Below are 17,174 nucleotides of genomic sequence, written 5' to 3'. Positions count from 1 at the left end.
TGATTTTTTTTGTCATACCAGTATAGTGTTTACAAACATATGAATGTGGCCCGCAGAAGAAAAAGGTTGAGTATCATTGATTTAGATCCTAAACGGATAACGGATAGGTACATTAACTATGTATAATAATATTTAGTACCCTATGACTATACTGTGAATGTCCAAATAACATAAATAGATATACATTTTTATATTGTTAATGCACATAAGGATTGATGAATTTTATTGGTAATTGTTGAGACATGTCAAATGTATATGTCGCGATAAAATTAAGTAGGTAAATGTATTTTTCACAAATCTTCCCCCTCACCCCGCGGCTTCAAATTGTTTTCGAATAGTTCTGTCTATTGTATTTTAGGTTCATGTGATGAGGTGACTACTATAATGGGGCTGACAGATTACGCTATACGCATCATGGATTGGCCTATTTCAGCACATCGCCATTGGGATTGTATGTCGAGCGCGCTTATAGCGTAGTCTGTCATAGGCTTTATTGTATGCTCGAAGGAAATGTATACATTTTCCTCCAAGCTTGTATGTTGTGTATTGTGATGTTATAATACAATATCATGACAAATCAGCAAGTGCAAAAAGACAATATATAAAGGTATTACAGCAAGCTCATTAATTATCTCCTCAAGGTGTTGCGTTGGCAGAGTCCTACGTTAAAGTTATTACATCATCCGATTATTTTACAGTATTTACTTTGCGTAGTATAAATTTTCATTGTTTCCTGCACATTACTATTTTATTGCCTCTACCTTGAATCAATTTTTCAACACTTTCAATAAATACCAAAGAATACTGAATGCAGTAAAACCGAGATCACTGAGGCGTGGGTGTGGTAAAACCATGTAGATCGTATTACAAATGTGGAGATGGAACAATGCAAGATCGATATATAAGCGTAATGAACAATAAAAAGAAATAAAAAATCGCTAAGAGCATATTATAAAAATATCATAAGAAGCGACTTGTAGGCGTGTTTCGTGATCAAAATATAAGCCCGATTTGGGCCTATATTTTCATACAAAACTTTGATTACGAAATTCAAATAGGATGGGGATACACACTTGCATGCAAGTGTAAAAGTGACAGTACGCGTGCTAAATTGTCCACAACCAAAAGATACTAAGTCAATGGCATATTTGTTTCCATTCAAATTTATATGGAAGGTTATATCTAGTTTATCTAGTTTTCTTCTTTATCCAATGTCTGCCTTCATTCTACAACTGATTGCAAATCTATATATTCATATCTGCTGTGTTTTACGAATGGAGAAATCCAAGAAGATTGCATGTTATATATAGTTAAGAATACTAAGGAGACACCTAAATTGATTGGATGTGCAGAACGAATGTGTGGAGAAAGGGGCGTAAAAAAATATAATTTAACTATACTTATTTATTTATTGTTTCTCACTATACATAAATCACGTTTTTTCTCATAAAAATTAACCTCACTAGGGCTAAACCTGTATCGAGGTCAACAATTTACATTTGAGTGAAGAAAACATAGAGTAATCACAAACATAAAGTAATACTACATACAAACACAAAATATTTCAAAAAGAAAGAAAAAAATGTATTGGATGAGTTACCAGATGGGTAATTTGAAAGTATACTGAAACAATATTTGAACCATAACTGTAGGTTCTTGGTCGGTAAAACAGAAAGTATGAGTACGAAATGATCTAAGAATGTGAATGAATCAAAGAGACTGTGTGGCGATCTATCCTCTCTGCCTATCCCTCGGGAAATCGCGTAATAATTTTAATTAGTTTAAAATATATGTAAGTATCCTAAAAAGTCCCAAATGCACCCAACCGTCAGGAGCCAGTGAGACTATGGCATCCCCAGTTGAGGTATGTTGTGAGACTGAAGGTAGTGAGTATGGGAAGGAGATGAGGAAGAGGAAGATGGGGAAGCACCTGAATATTCAAATCTGGTCACCAAACACGGTTAAAACCATAGCAAGCAACGTTTCAATTCCAAATGGTTGTATTTCACCTGGGAGATGCCGAAATAATCTAGCACACGGAGAAAACTCACTGAAATGAAATTGTGTTAATTTATTAAAAATCTGGTCTAATTATTCGTTTTTCTTTTAAAAATGGGACTGCAGGCGTATTTGAAAAAGTTCCTACTAAAGTATCAGTCAAAAGCGAATGTTTTATGAGGATGACGGAACGGTTCCGTAATAACTCAACACTTTATATCACTTTTAAAAAGTGATATAAAGTCATTAGAAACGATGAATTTTTTTTAACCTAACCTAACCTAACCTAACCTACATAACCCAGTTAATAAAGTTTTTGTTTCATCACTTTCCATGACTTTATATAACTTTTTAAAGATGTGATGAATTATCATTGGAATGATTTATCCGGTTACCTGACGGAACATATGTTCAAAACAAATACTGATATTGATATTGACATACTGATATTATCGCATTACGTCATGGTATATATTAGGAAAGGAACACGTGTTCTAAATACATTCTGAATGAATAATATTTTATCAGGAAGTTAGAATGTTGTCACTTTCAGGATCATTTTTCTCCGTGCACTTTCACCAATATATAAATACTTGGTCGATGAGTACTGTGATTCTCCCCACCTGTAGATTCATAGCCGAGAGCTTTACCACTCGACCACAAACGCCGTCAGTTGGTCTTACTTAAAAACAAACAATTGCTTGACTAAAAATCATAATTGCGAAAATTATGTTTAGTTGTTATATGAGAAGTATTATTTTTCAATCATTAGGTATCTATAATTATTTTTAAATCGTAGACACATCGTTATATAAAATTTCGAGGGTACTTAAAAATCTTCCAGTAATTTTATTTCTCGCCAGATCGACTTATTAATAAAAAATAAAAAAAAATGATTCTTTCAGTTGCGTCATGGTCGAATTCAAGATGAGCGAGTGAAAATAAACCAGTGAAAAAAACCTTTTAGGAACAAAGTACGGGGCGAACGTTAAGAATAAAAAAACTGAAATCAATTATCGGATTACGAAGCGAGGCACAAAAACTACGCTAAAATAATGAGCGAAGAAGACTGCGAGTAGCTCGGACCTGCGTGGTCAGGGAACTCATTTATTGAGTTGTTATTAATGTAATTGCCGCAAACAGAAATAACTCGACATCCGTTCGATTTTATTTTACTTTATTGTCTTTTAATACCTATCGGAGGTGTGTGCAACCTGCGGCCCCAGAAAACTATCGTTAAATGCTGCGATCAGAGTGTTCTGATGAATACATGAACAGACTTCAAGATCTGTTATTTTTTAAGATAAGTCTCAATTCAGATGCCGAGTTAGTTAAATAAATCGTACGAAATTTTCTCTATGGAAAAAAAATCGCAAAAGTATGCTCCGAAAATTTAAAAAAACACATCTGGTTATGTTATTTATCATTTTTACTGTATTTTTTTGTGACATATAATATGTACTTAACTAGCCATCACGCAGTTTCCCCGCAGGGGTAGGCAGAGAGGACGGACCGCCAAACAACTCGGTCTTAGTCACACACTCCTTGCCTCATTCACATTCATACATCGTCTCATACATACTCTTCTATTATTCTGACTCTTGACAAACTTTCTTCTTCTTCATTTTTAACGCTTTTAACGGAGTCAAAACTACATTAGAAATGTTGTAAAGGAGAATGAGATGTTTTGGACTGACCACTTAATAGAAATATGTTATATATTATATTATATAGAGTTGGAATCAGATAATAATTTCAATGCAAATTATAACAAGTCTCTTTACAGGTATTTTACAAGTCACCCAGACACTTAAACTAGGGATAAAAGTATCATTTTCTTTACAATTTCGCTAATTAAGATTATTTTCCAGGGAAAGGCATTCGAAGAGTACAAATATTTTTTAAAATTAGAGGGGATTATATAATTTTACGGCCTTTTCTATTGAACCAGATACTGATGTATTTATTATTCACCGAAATATGGTAAAAAATTTTAAAAAATCATGACAAATTTTAAAAAATCATGACAAACTTCTAATTTACTTTACATATTTAACGTACCTACATATTTTACAAGACTTTTGTAATATATGCAGGTAATTTAAAATTGCTTACATTATTCCGAAGCCAAATTAAGTATAAGTTATCTATTTGTTGGTCATTATTACATTACAAGAATTGCTCAGATTCCATTGAAAAAATACAGCAGAAATTGTTAAAACATATAAATTATGCAATTAATATTCGTTTTAAACCGTCCGATATACGACTTGGTATAAAAGAATTATTTTCCTTACTTACAGCCAGCACTAATGAAATTGATTTCATTTCATGTTCTTGATAGTGTGACGCGAACTACAAATATCTTTCACATCAACAATAACTTCAATAATTCGTTACTTTCATATAACACGCATATACAGCTTAGGTAACCAATATGCAGATATTTTTAATAGCACTGAAAAAACTAAAAAAATATTTTACACATTTTTTAAAACCAGTTTTCAGGGGACATTTTCTTTTCTACAGTCTCAATTTAAGTTAATTTTAATTAAATTCGTGCGTTTAGGCAGCTTATAATTGTTTTGTAAACTTTTTTAAATAAATAATATTTTTTCTGTGTATTTTAAGATAGGTACTAATAAATAAAGAAAAAAGGTTGGATATCCATGACTTAACATTGGAACAAAATACACAAGGAGTCCCCCACAGTCTTAAAAGTTCCGCAATAATAAAATAATTTGACCAAACTGACCTATTCATTGCTACTGAAAGTAAAATAGTTCGATTACTATCTTGTTGAAAATGTAGATATTATCGAATTATTGATCGCTGCACCTGACGACTACGATTATTTCATAACATTAAAGTGAACGAATTCTTGGCATGGCTCAATACTAGATTGGTTGCCTACTGGCCAGACTAATAAAAAATATACCATGTACACAATTGCATATACTTGTGTTTTACATACAGGGTGTATCGGCAAGTACCCGACAAAATTTAACCAGCTATTCCTCAGCACATTTGGAGTAAAAAATGTTATGGGCGCTTTGCTGTCCGGTAACATTTTTTTTCCATTAAAAACAAAAAATAAATAAAAAATTCACACACCGTCACTGTCATTTGAATGTATCTCGTGTTCAGCAGCTGTTATTAGCAAGTGTGTCAAAAAGTGTCCTCGCTCTTTCGTACACACTAAATAATAATAGTTAAAAATGAGACGAATGGTGCCGTGCCATTTCGCTGTGATTGTAAAAGCGCGCCAACGTAGGTACGTACGTACATTATTCAACGAAACTCGAACAAAATATTGCCAGATGGGTTTTCAAACTTTGACAAAGGATAAAACATTGGTGACATGTGGTGAAAATATGAATAATAAATTTTTTACTAAAAAAAATGTTACCGGACAGCAAAGGGCCTAAAACCTTTTTTACTCCAAATGTGCTAAGGAATAGCTGGTTAAAGTTTGTCGGGTGCGTGCCGATACACCCTGTATATACCTGTACACTAGTATACATTTTACCGCCTTGCACCTCTGTATACTGTTTTCAACATCAATTGCTAAAGGATAGCAATTATTATCGTTAGCACAGAGTTATAAGATTTGTTCAGGCAAATAATTTTAAAGAAATATATATATTTGAATGAATTTGTGCACACCGAAGGCCCGCCAGCAGTCCCCTCTTACCTCGCAAATGCCCAAAGATACTGGGTGCGTAGCTACGTTAGATGTTTAAAATTCAGTCACGCGAATCAATTCGACAACGTTATTTTATGTTCATAAATACATTGTTTCTGTGATTGAGTTAATCTAAATCTTGGAAGTGGAAATAAACCAGACATACGATCGAGCTGAAACTCTGTAGATAGACTCGTTGTCGATGACAATGCATTCTGTCAACTTTAGGTGGCAATCACGTACACACATGCTGACATATACGCATTTCTCTAAAATCGGATGACATTACAGCAGTTAATATACGAAATAAATATCGGTCCTATCAAATCGGGATTTGGCTCAGTTGTCAGCGCGGTTGACTCCAGTCCCTAGGGAGGAAAGTTCTATCCTCAGATTCCAAACTAAATTTTAAAAAATCATCTATTAATATAAATACTTATTTTTTTAGTTTATTCTTCAGCTTCCCAATAAAACTAAATCATTGTTAAATTTAACTGTTCATTTTATTCATCCAGTACACTACTAAACAATCAAGGATCTTTTTTAAATGATTTATTAGTACACTTCTATATAATATTTTTTATAATTTTTGTTAAACCTCTGTAATCCATTATTTTAAAGAGATTAATAAATAAAAGCACGAATCGAATCGAACAGTCATTTTTTAAAGAGATCAACCAAGGTCAATATAAACATCTTAATTTTTTTATTAGTGGATAAGCACCTATTTGAGTACATTTTTTATAACTATTCTATTAAACGTTATACGTGACAATTTAAGCAAAAAATTTAAATTGATTGTCGGAAGGAGTTAGTAGAAATAAAAAAAACAGTATTCGAGAAAAAAAGGAAAATTTATTGATAATTTAATTGAAAGTTTTTTCATGCTACTTTTTAAGATGGCAGCCATTGTAATAAATCATTACGTTTTTTTGTAGGTACATCGAGTTTCATCGTTGATTTTTAAAAATAATGTAAATTCAACAACATTGATTCTATCAATTTCTTGATACCTACCTATTTTGTAAATGCTCAGTAATAATAGTTCATTTGTTTCCATAGAAATGGAAGCAAATTCTTCGAATTCCACCAAACAACTATATTATATTTTTCGTGTCTTCTATAACATACTGTTTCCCTCCAACTTTTTTCAATGAATGACCCTCACTTAGGACGGGTTATTTAACAGAATTAGAACAATTCATCAAACTTCAAAGCTCACTTTTAATTTCTGTGAAGGTTCTGCGAGTTATTTTGTTATTTCAGTTTTGTGAAACAACTGGCCAGTAATTATATAATTCTGTTAAACAACCCTTCCTTAGTTTTCAGATCAAAAACTTATATATTTCTATGGAGGTGTTTCGTATTTTTCCATAAAACAATAAGATTTCGCTTTGTAGGAAAAATGAAGGCATCACAAAACAAAAGTAGGCCATCGGTCAATGTGTATTTTAATTTACACTATTTAAGGGCGGGTTGTTTCACAGAATATGAACAATTCATAAGATTTCAAACTTAATGAAAGTCCTATTCAAGTTCTATTGTTATATCATTATCTGCCAGTTGCCGGACAGATCTGGAATAATAACTGGGATTTTTGAAATTTGATTAATTCTTCATATTCTGTGAAACAACCCGTCCTTAAAAAATAAAATAACGGGGTATGATATTAATTTATTAGCAATTTATTGGTTACGTTACAAAACGAACCATAACATAATACTGTATCTTTTGTTAATTTTGTTACATAAAAAACACGATTTATTTTAGCAAAAAAGACTATTCGCAATAATGTTCCGAATTCGATGATAAATCAGAGTTTAAATGGCCTTTAAGCATACAATCAAAAGCAATAATATGTACATTATTAAAAAAAAATTATCTAAAAAAAAACGTTAATAAAGAGTTCCGTAAAATGATTATGTCAAAATGGAATGTTTGCTGTACATTTATTTTTATCGCCAAGTAGGTTGTTGTTGAATGAATAAATTATTTATTGGTTTTTATATATTTGTATACACAAAGGTATAAACGCGATTCTAGTATGATAAAATTTAACGAAGTTACGGATTTCCACATAAGTACCTCAAACAATACTCTGTTGTTAGAGACAGACTTCATTAATTTTACCTTGTAACATAATAAGTAGGTTATAATATGTACCTACCGGACTACCAACTTTAGAAAAATTGTTACTTAAAAATAATGCAAAAGTCAACATACGAGTATTACACAAATTTAACCATTATGCATGAGTCAGTAGGTATAGTGTGATTATTTTACAATTGCCTAATTAAAAAATAACGCCGCTCATTGGCTTCTGAGATAAAGAATTGATACTCGAACAATTCTTCAAATTTAAAAGTTAATTTTTAAGTTCTTTGTAAGATTTTTTCAAGTTCTGTTATTTTCTCAGTTCTGTTAAGCAACTAGCCTATAATGATACGATAACATAACTTGAATAGGACTTTCACAGAACCCTAAAATGTCACTTAAAAGTCGTATATTTAAAGTTAAAAAATCAAGATATTTTTTAAAATTCAACAAAATTCGTTTATGCAAATCTCATTTGCACTGCGTAATTTGTTGTTCGTATTTATTTATTTTTTCATAAACTTCAGCATTATTTGTTTGTTATTGCTGTGAACTTAGGTTATCACATTTTTTTATGTGCATTGTACAATAATGGTAAATTTAAGTAGGTTTTCCATCTGTTCTTTATCGATTGATATACCAGGTATCACAGAAAAATGTATGCATACTTTATTTTTTTCAATTTTTTTTCTCTAGGTAATTTAACAGCCCATTTAATTAGCACATTCCGACTATAATCGTGATTTGAGAGCTTCATAAAAATCTGCCGAACTGATGGATTGGACGAATGGGTCTCATCGATTGGCTTCCGTGCTCTCCAGATCTCACAGGTTTATTTTTTGTGGAAACTCTTCAAAGATAAGGTTCATCTGTGAAAACCGACAACAATCGATCAATTGAAGGCGGAGATTAATAGAAAATGCAGCGAAATTCCCAATGAAATGATTCTCCACGTTTACGATTCCATTGTTTTTCGTTATCAGCAAAGTTTGGATAAAAATATGCATCAATTTGAATATTTGCGCTAACTACATCTTAATTCAAAAATTCTACGTCTGTCTTCTTTAGTTTGTACTTTTAATCTGTAATATATCAAAATATGTACTGTTTTTATAATAACGCAATTGCGTCTACATATTTTTTAAACACCCTATACCTATTCCAAGAAAACTCGTAAAATCTTATTTAAAAGATGGCCCACCATATACTTAAAACGAGTTATTTAGTATTTTCCGGTCTACATGGACAAGAGTATGGAAGAGGGACAAAAAATACCTACACATAAATATTTTATACCTAGACTTATAATCCAGAGAAAGATTTGGAAACGTTGTAGAGGATGCAATTAATAGCTGCCTCATGCAGGGTGAAGATTGCCCAGATGATGACGCCAAGCAAGAAGACAAGCACAATGAACTGATGATGTCCTGAACTTGTCATCTTTACACTTCTTTGACTATATTCTAACCGACACAGGTTTATAACTTATTTAAGCTTATTTTATTTTTGTGTGATAGGGTAAGTGTGCGGGGAAAACGTAAGCGGTTACGTGAGTGCGTACACTTACATCTCTATTTAAAAATGATTGTGAAGCACATAAATATGTCATGTACCACAGTCATGAACCTATTACATGTTTACAGTTAAATATTCCTCGTTTGTATTATGTAGGTAATGTAAGAATAATTCGGATAGGTCATTTTGCACCCAAGAGCAGATTGAAAACAGAGTGTGTACACTTCTCTACGGTATGCGTATACTTACCTCTTCCTATTAAGTGAACGCAATCGACATTCATGTGAAACATATTATATATTTTTGAAGTGAAACTTCTTTAGGCGCGTAATGGATTTTCTGGGACGGAGTAAAACCGAGTCAGGATCGACACGAAAATGCGGGTACCCCCACCACCGCTCACCGTTCACTGTCCCTCTCTCACCATATGCGCTTGTTGAGGTGGGGGAGCCGCTCACGAACGTTCTCTCTCTTCTCTTCTTTCCTCTCTCTCAGACACCAGCGAACTGCGCCACGCCAAGCATCAGCTGCTTGGTTAGTATATTGCGTCGTGAGTGTAATACGAGTGAAATACGTAATTGATTGTGGTTCATACGGTTTAACAAAAGAAGTTTCACTTCTGTCTTGCGTAGGCTTGACACACCCACTTTTTTTTGTGTTGGTTTAAGGTGCCTTAATAATCAATCATATTAATAAACAAAAAAAGTAATAAAATATAAATAGCATTTTAACAAAAAAAAACCCAATGTCAGAATTGCGCACGGTTAACCCTCGTGACTCTACGTACAATTCCTAGCGAGAACCATGCTCTTAGTTCGCTTCAGCCTTACAACGCATTGACCGCTAACTGCAGCAGTAGTTACAATATATGACCACTGCAGGTGAAACAGCTTTCAAACTAATAAACATAACTGGTACATCACGTCTACTGGTCGCAAGCAGATATTATGGCAAGGTGGTTTAGAACAGCGTACGGATTTGAGTATAATACCGTTAAACAAATTAATTAATGCGTGTGTATACTGTATGAGATAATCATTATCGGATATATTATTTACAACGTAGTTCTACGAACGGTTGTAAATAAGTGCTCATTTAGAATTATTTTTAATTGGTAAGCAAATGTTGATTTGACAAAAATTTGTGATACTTTACAAACAGTAATGTGGTATTTCTTAGTTCTGCTCACTAACATTCTATTTTATTTTTCTTCGTCGTTTTTAGTGTTTTTAAGAGTTTTTCATTGACCTCTTGCAGCCAGATGTTTATTATTGATTTGTACTTATGAAACTTTTCAATTCGTTTTATATCTAGGAGAAGGATATTTATTTATGTATTCATTTTCGGGAAATCGACAGTTTACTTTTAATCAGTTTGTACATAAGTATTATATAGTAAAATAAAACCAATTATGGATTTCCTCCTTGTGACTTTAACTGAGACAACATAATATGGAATAAGTTATTTCAATTTATGAGAAAGGAACATGAATTAAAAAATTTATATAAAACAAAAGATTATATAAAACGAAAAATTTACAAAAAAATACATCTATAGCCATGGAGAGAGGTTGTAGATATAAATCAGACATAAACATTATTCACAAACCATCAGAGAAATATTATTTTATGGACCTCTTATATTTGGTAAGTTCGTAACTGAAAATATCAACCTTGGATAATACGCTATTGTAATTATTGCATGGTCTGTTCAGGCAAGAATTCTGCTTAGAGTTCGTTTTGCTTTGATCAACCCTGAAAAGGACACAAGAACGTGTTGAAAGCGGAGGTACATATAGTGGAATTTTGTTGCAAAATAAGTGTAATTTCTTGCTTCGAATAGATTTTATATCTTGGGACGTTTTTTTATGTCATTTTGATTCGATCTAGTGCGATGTGAGGATTCCGTGTGATTGAAAAGGTAAACTAACAAGTAATTTCAATTTCAAGTAATGAATATTTCTTTGGTAATACGGTCGTAAGATGTAAGAGAATTAAAATTAAGAATAAATACATGATTTCCTTCAAATTACTCTTGGAATTATATGTGATTTATATTAATCTTTACTTATACAAAAAAATCCGAGTATTTTCATATAGGTACTAGGTACTATGCATAGCATACTCGCTTACAAAATAATATATTCGTAGAATTGCGAGAAAAGCACTGAGAGGTAAACGCTTTCTTAATTAAAAGGGCATTATATATAATGGGTTTATGGAAGATGTAAATCCACAAATAACGTTTCGTTAGCAATCAGATGTTTAATTCCAACTATCGACCAAGATGGTACCTACTGTATCTACCTACCAAAGTATTTAGCTGTGTATAAAACTCTCAAATTATTATAACTGCTACAATTTAACTACATATTAATTTATTTGAAGATCTTATAAAAGCTAATGGGCACTATGTTCCAGGATTTCTGTTTTACGATATTTTCTGATGGCCAACTAAATCTCTCATAAATTGAAATGCAAAACTAATATATCACAAAACGTTCATTTTAATATTGTCGAGATATTATTTTGAGTACCACTTAATAGTAATTGTTGATATATGTGGTTAAATAAAATTAAATTATTCAAGAGAAAAATTCATATCCATATGGTAGATACGGTTACCTGGTAACTCATCAAAATGACAATACAACACACATTTAAGAAGTGATACAAAGTCATGAAAAGTTCTGAAACAAAAACTATTTTAAATAGGTTTCGTAAGGTAGGTTTGTTCTTCATTTCATTTCATTGCTTTCAGTGACTTTATATAATTTATTATAGGTTTTTTGAATTTGTGTTGAGTTATCACGGAACTGCTAGAAACCGTAACATCATATATACTAGTCCCAGCGAGAGCTCGTACGTACGTCGTCGACAATTGTTCTCTTATTTTTATGCGTCTTGTATGAAAACGAAAAGCAGATAATAGAAGGATGACGTCACGTACGACGTTTCGCTGGGACCAGTATCGTTCCTAATAATTAAAGGGCACTATTTTACACAACGAAGCTTAAAAATGTTGGAATATGTAGGTGTTTATCAATAGTGATAAATTTAACAACTATTTACCAACATCAATGATGATTATCAATTGTGTTGAATTTAAAACACGTTTATTAGTAAGGGGTTAGGTGTCTCCGCCATAGTCGAACACAGTTTAGTATTACTCTTGTTATGAACCAATTCAAAATAAACAACAATTAACAAGCAGTTAATGTTATAAAAAGAAAATTGATTTTATATTTTATCTGAGAAGATAATGCCCTTCTCCCACGAATCATCACAAGTCTTCATCTTAACTTTCTATTGGGCATGTATGAACAGAGGAAATGGAATCGAATATGAAGAACGATAATTATTTTTAATTTTGACAGATCTAAAAGTAGCGAGCATTTGAATACAACAAGAATACACGAACACAATGGGATAAATATACTGCATATAACCTCACCGCATGGCGTATTGAGCATTACCATCAGGTCAAACAGGCCTCTTTCTCTTTCATAATGAGATTGTTCAACGTATTCGTATGTTCACTTAGATGGGCAGTTGAGGTTGTGCTTGCCATTGAATGCCATTTTGCGAGAATTTCAAGCATTTCTCCTGATTTTGTAATTTGTAAGAATATCTTTTTGTTTGAATGATTTGAAAATTTGCGTTGAGTTCTGCTTGAAATCATGTTTGAAGAATTTGCGTGGGTTTTTTTTACATGTTTATTTAGTTTAGTACGGTACATTAAACACCGTTAGACAGAAATGTAAAATATTGAAGATTGAAAATCTACATACTTTTACATATCTACGAAAATATACATTATTACATCGATCAAGTTCAATTCATTAAAAATGCAGAAATATCACTGGATTCACCAACTTTTTGTGCAAAAAGACCACATTTGCTATCACCGCTATTGTAAGATATGTGTTTTTGAAAATATTACAAATTAAATATACATTAATGTAAAAAGTTTACATTAAAAAATATTCCTAAATTGAAGTTGTTTAATTTTTGAAAAATATTTGAAAATTGTTCAAATAATTTTCAGACCCCTTTTTCTAAAAACTTGAGAAATGCAGATAGGTTTTGTTTTAATCACATGAGCGATGTTTTGGTTACATAGTGTCAGTAAAGCCGTTCTCAGGAAAAATAACAGTTAAAACACTTTTACGAAGGGATAGTAGAGCAGGAAAAATAGATAAATATTATTAGAAATTTGTTTTTTTTTTGTATTATGCCGTGTAGCGCATTGTGAGATAGCGCAACACCCAAAAATAAATCGAATTTTATTAGGGATTACGATTATGTACATAAAAAAGAATTAGGTATACGTTTAAATCAGGAAAAATAGTCCTTGTTACATGGAATCCAATTATGAAAACTTTGAAATTTAAAACAAAAGAGCATTGGAGCAAAATTAGTATTGCTAATTTATTAAGAATCTATTTAAATTATTGGTAATCCGATTAAAAACGGGATTGCAGGCCTACGAATAAATTATCACGATGTCGGAACTCGTGTTCTTGAAAATCCGAACATTTTCGAATTTTCCGACATCGGAACACGTGCATTTACATTTGTAATTTATCATGACGAAATGCGAAAATATTCGGATTTTCGGTGTTCTGATTTCCAAACTTTCGAACAGGTGTTCTGATTACCAAAAGTATCAACTAAAAGTTTATCAGGAAACCTGTTAATTCATTCGTTAAGCCCCTGAATCCCGATTTTAACCGGCTTACCAATAATTTAAAGAGATTCTTAATAAACTAGCAATACTCATTTTTATCCGTGAGGTATTTGGGGTGGTAAAGTTAAAAACATAGTAATTTTAATAAAGATGTATAGTATATCTACCTCTGCGGAGTATGTGTGAGATATTTGGACACGGAAGCAATATTCTACAATCTGGGATATATTATGCAAGTCATTTTGTGTGGATGTGTTTACAATAGTGTCAATGCCAACAATGTTGTCACATCTTCCAATGACTAACAATATCAAACGCTATAATTATTTTACTTCTTTGCGTTTGTAGGACAAATACCTACTACGAGATAAACTATTTTTATAATACACTTTCGTCATTTCGTCCAGTACATTCTGTCATTTTCGTACAGTACAGGGTTTTATTACGACTGCAAAAAATACTTGAGACTTTATTTTGTTTACGTGATTGTAAGATTTAATTTAATTAATATTATAACAAGGTATCTCACCGAGTCCGCAGATGAGGTAGCTGGGTGGCGGCTTGAGCACGCTGCGCGAGTACGCGCTGCGGATGACCTCGAGCGCGCAGGGGTCCCCGGACACGAGCAGCAGGCCGGGGGCCACGTAACCCGCGTAGCGCAGGCCCCGGCACGCGGCGCCCAGGGATGACACCCACCAGCATTGCGAGTTGGCGGACAGGAAACCCTGGAATCAAATACATCATTGTATACACTATGAAAATACCAACTTAAATGTACGGTGATACATTGAACCCATTGGAAAATTTTAAAAAAAGGTAACTTTCTGGAGAAGCAAAGAAAATTTACTAGTATAATCTAAACATACCTGCAAGTGGGTAGGTACCTACATACCAAGGGTAACCTTGTGAAAAGAAAACATTTACTTCGTTGTACAAAAATATAGACATATCTTGAATTGTGGAAAGAAAGAATTTATTTCGTTGTACAACAATACAGAGCGTTGTACAACAATACATAGCTTGAAAACAAACTACTTCGTTGTATAAAATACTTATTTTAAGAAGAAAGACAAACATTCCCGTGTTACAAATAACCTGAAAATTAAAAAAAATATATCCTGCTACCACCATAGTAAGCGGAAAATGTTGTTTGTGTTGTGATGGAGGACTTGAACACACTACGCCTGGGTTGGATCCAAACGCGATGTCAACTCTGTCACCAACAGGTCAATCTTTACTTTGTGGAAAGCGATGTTTAATTCGTTCTTATATATTATATCTTGACTTTAAGGAAACCAAACATTTACTTTATGGTTAGACATAATATTTTGACTAAAGGGAAAGTAAACATTTACTTCGTAGTTAGACATAATATCAACTTGACTTCGTGGAAAGCGAAAATTTACTTCGTTGTTAATATTTTGATTTTGTGGAAAGTAAACATTTATTTATCTGGATAATAAATCTTGTCTTTGTGGAACCAAAAACATTTATTTCATTGTTAGACATAATATCCTGACTTTGTGGAAAGCAAACAATTACTTCATTGTATGGGCATATCTTGACGAACAGGTTATCTTTGTGAAAAAGAAAGAAACTACTTCATAGCATGCACGTACGTAATCACATTTAGGGTAAAATATTTAATTATTTTACGTGTACACTTACCTCCACAAATAGGGCAATTTGTTGAAAACAGAGCAAATTCTTTACTGAGCTTCCACATTTACTATAACTTTGGAGAAAGTATAGAAAATACTCAATTATATGTAGATTGCCGTACATTTATTTCAAAAATTTAGGGTGACTGTGGAAATAATTAAAAACAATTCATTGCTACATACAAATTTAAGCTAACTTCGTGGAAAAGAACGAAATACAAAAATAGTTTGGAAAGCAAATGAAATGCTTTATTGTATGGTGTAATATTACACCACACATATTATACTATATTTAGGTTAGATCTTGAAAAGCAAAGAAAGTAATATAGCTTGAATATTTTAATAAAAATTCGGTTTGTTTTGTATGTAGGCTCATCAATATCACTTCATCGTTGTTATTATAATCATGACGTATAAACAGACAATTACTGTAAAAAAATATATACTTGACCACTTTGGTGTAGGGGGATTCCTCAGAAGTAATATTATTACGTTCATTTCTGAGGCTTTGAGGAAGAGTACCTAAGCCATACAAAATATTTATTAATCTAGTAGACGATTACTTATACCTAGCGTAATTATTTTCATAAGCAAAATGTATTAAATACATTTAGTTTTTTATTGTAAATACAATTTGCCAATTTTGTATAGACATTATGTTGTTCAATGTATTATTATACTGTATTTATGTTGTTAATCTGCAAAAAATAACGCGGATGTATTTAACCGTTCAATAAGAAGTAGCGGACGTTAATATATTCAAATACAAAAATGTATGTCTTATGTCCCCCTAGGGTCTATGTTGCATATATTACTTTGTTTTAATACGCTTTACTGCGACCATACATGACCGCGTATTTCGTTAATAGTTCTTATAATATGTGATGTAATGCATGTTAAAATAACGAGACATACAGGCACCTGTATCAAATATTACTGTCAGTCAGTTTGAAAAAGATTAGGACTTAAATGTCGTTAGATGCACTTATTAGAAAAAACAGCTGATTCATGAATGAAAAAAAAACAATATATAAAGGGGATAATTCATAGACTAAATACAACTACATCAATGGGATAATTGCATGCGAAAAATTGCGCTCAGCCGCGTAGTTCATACCAATAATATTGCGCGGTTGAGCTAGATTTGAACTTTTAGATTGCTCAGTTTGATTACTAGATCAGCCGTTAGGCAGGTAGATATCTTAGAAACAGCTGATTAATGAATGCAATCGATTAAGTCAGGATTTCGAGGTCTCGAGAGATGGCAGTAATAAGCGACTTCAGGCGCCGCGTGCCGGTTACTGGGAATGCTTTAACCTGCTTTCTACCAGTTTATACCCATACTTATACCTATCCAGCACAAATAATAATTACACATTACTATATAAACAACACACTAAGTTTAACTGACTAAGGAAACTATTGAATTATGGTACTGTAAGTTAACTATGTGCATTAGTGTAGGTACGTGTTTTCATCATTTATCTCAATAGTCAAGTCTTAATATTTCAAAAAAGAAATTCAGTTAATTT

The 17,174-nt window shown here is 32.3% G+C and overlaps 1 protein-coding gene across 1 annotated transcript in view; it reads right to left on the bottom strand.

Moving 5' to 3' along the window:
• Positions 1-17,174, bottom strand: part of ko (Stork-head domain-containing protein knockout) — a 114,755-nt gene that overhangs the window by 23,877 nt on the left and 73,704 nt on the right. Inside the window, exon 3 of the mRNA XM_089633394.1 lies at positions 14,511-14,706. Coding sequence (XP_089489520.1) covers positions 14,511-14,706 — 196 coding nt within the window. The remainder of the gene's footprint in view (positions 1-14,510; positions 14,707-17,174) is intronic.

The sequence above is a fragment of the Hesperophylax consimilis genome, chromosome 1 (genome assembly GCF_061612785.1).
Source record: "Hesperophylax consimilis isolate HC1 chromosome 1, BYU_Hcon_1.0, whole genome shotgun sequence".
Taxonomy (NCBI): domain Eukaryota; kingdom Metazoa; phylum Arthropoda; class Insecta; order Trichoptera; family Limnephilidae; genus Hesperophylax; species Hesperophylax consimilis.
This window is presented reverse-complemented; position numbering and strand designations above follow the sequence as displayed.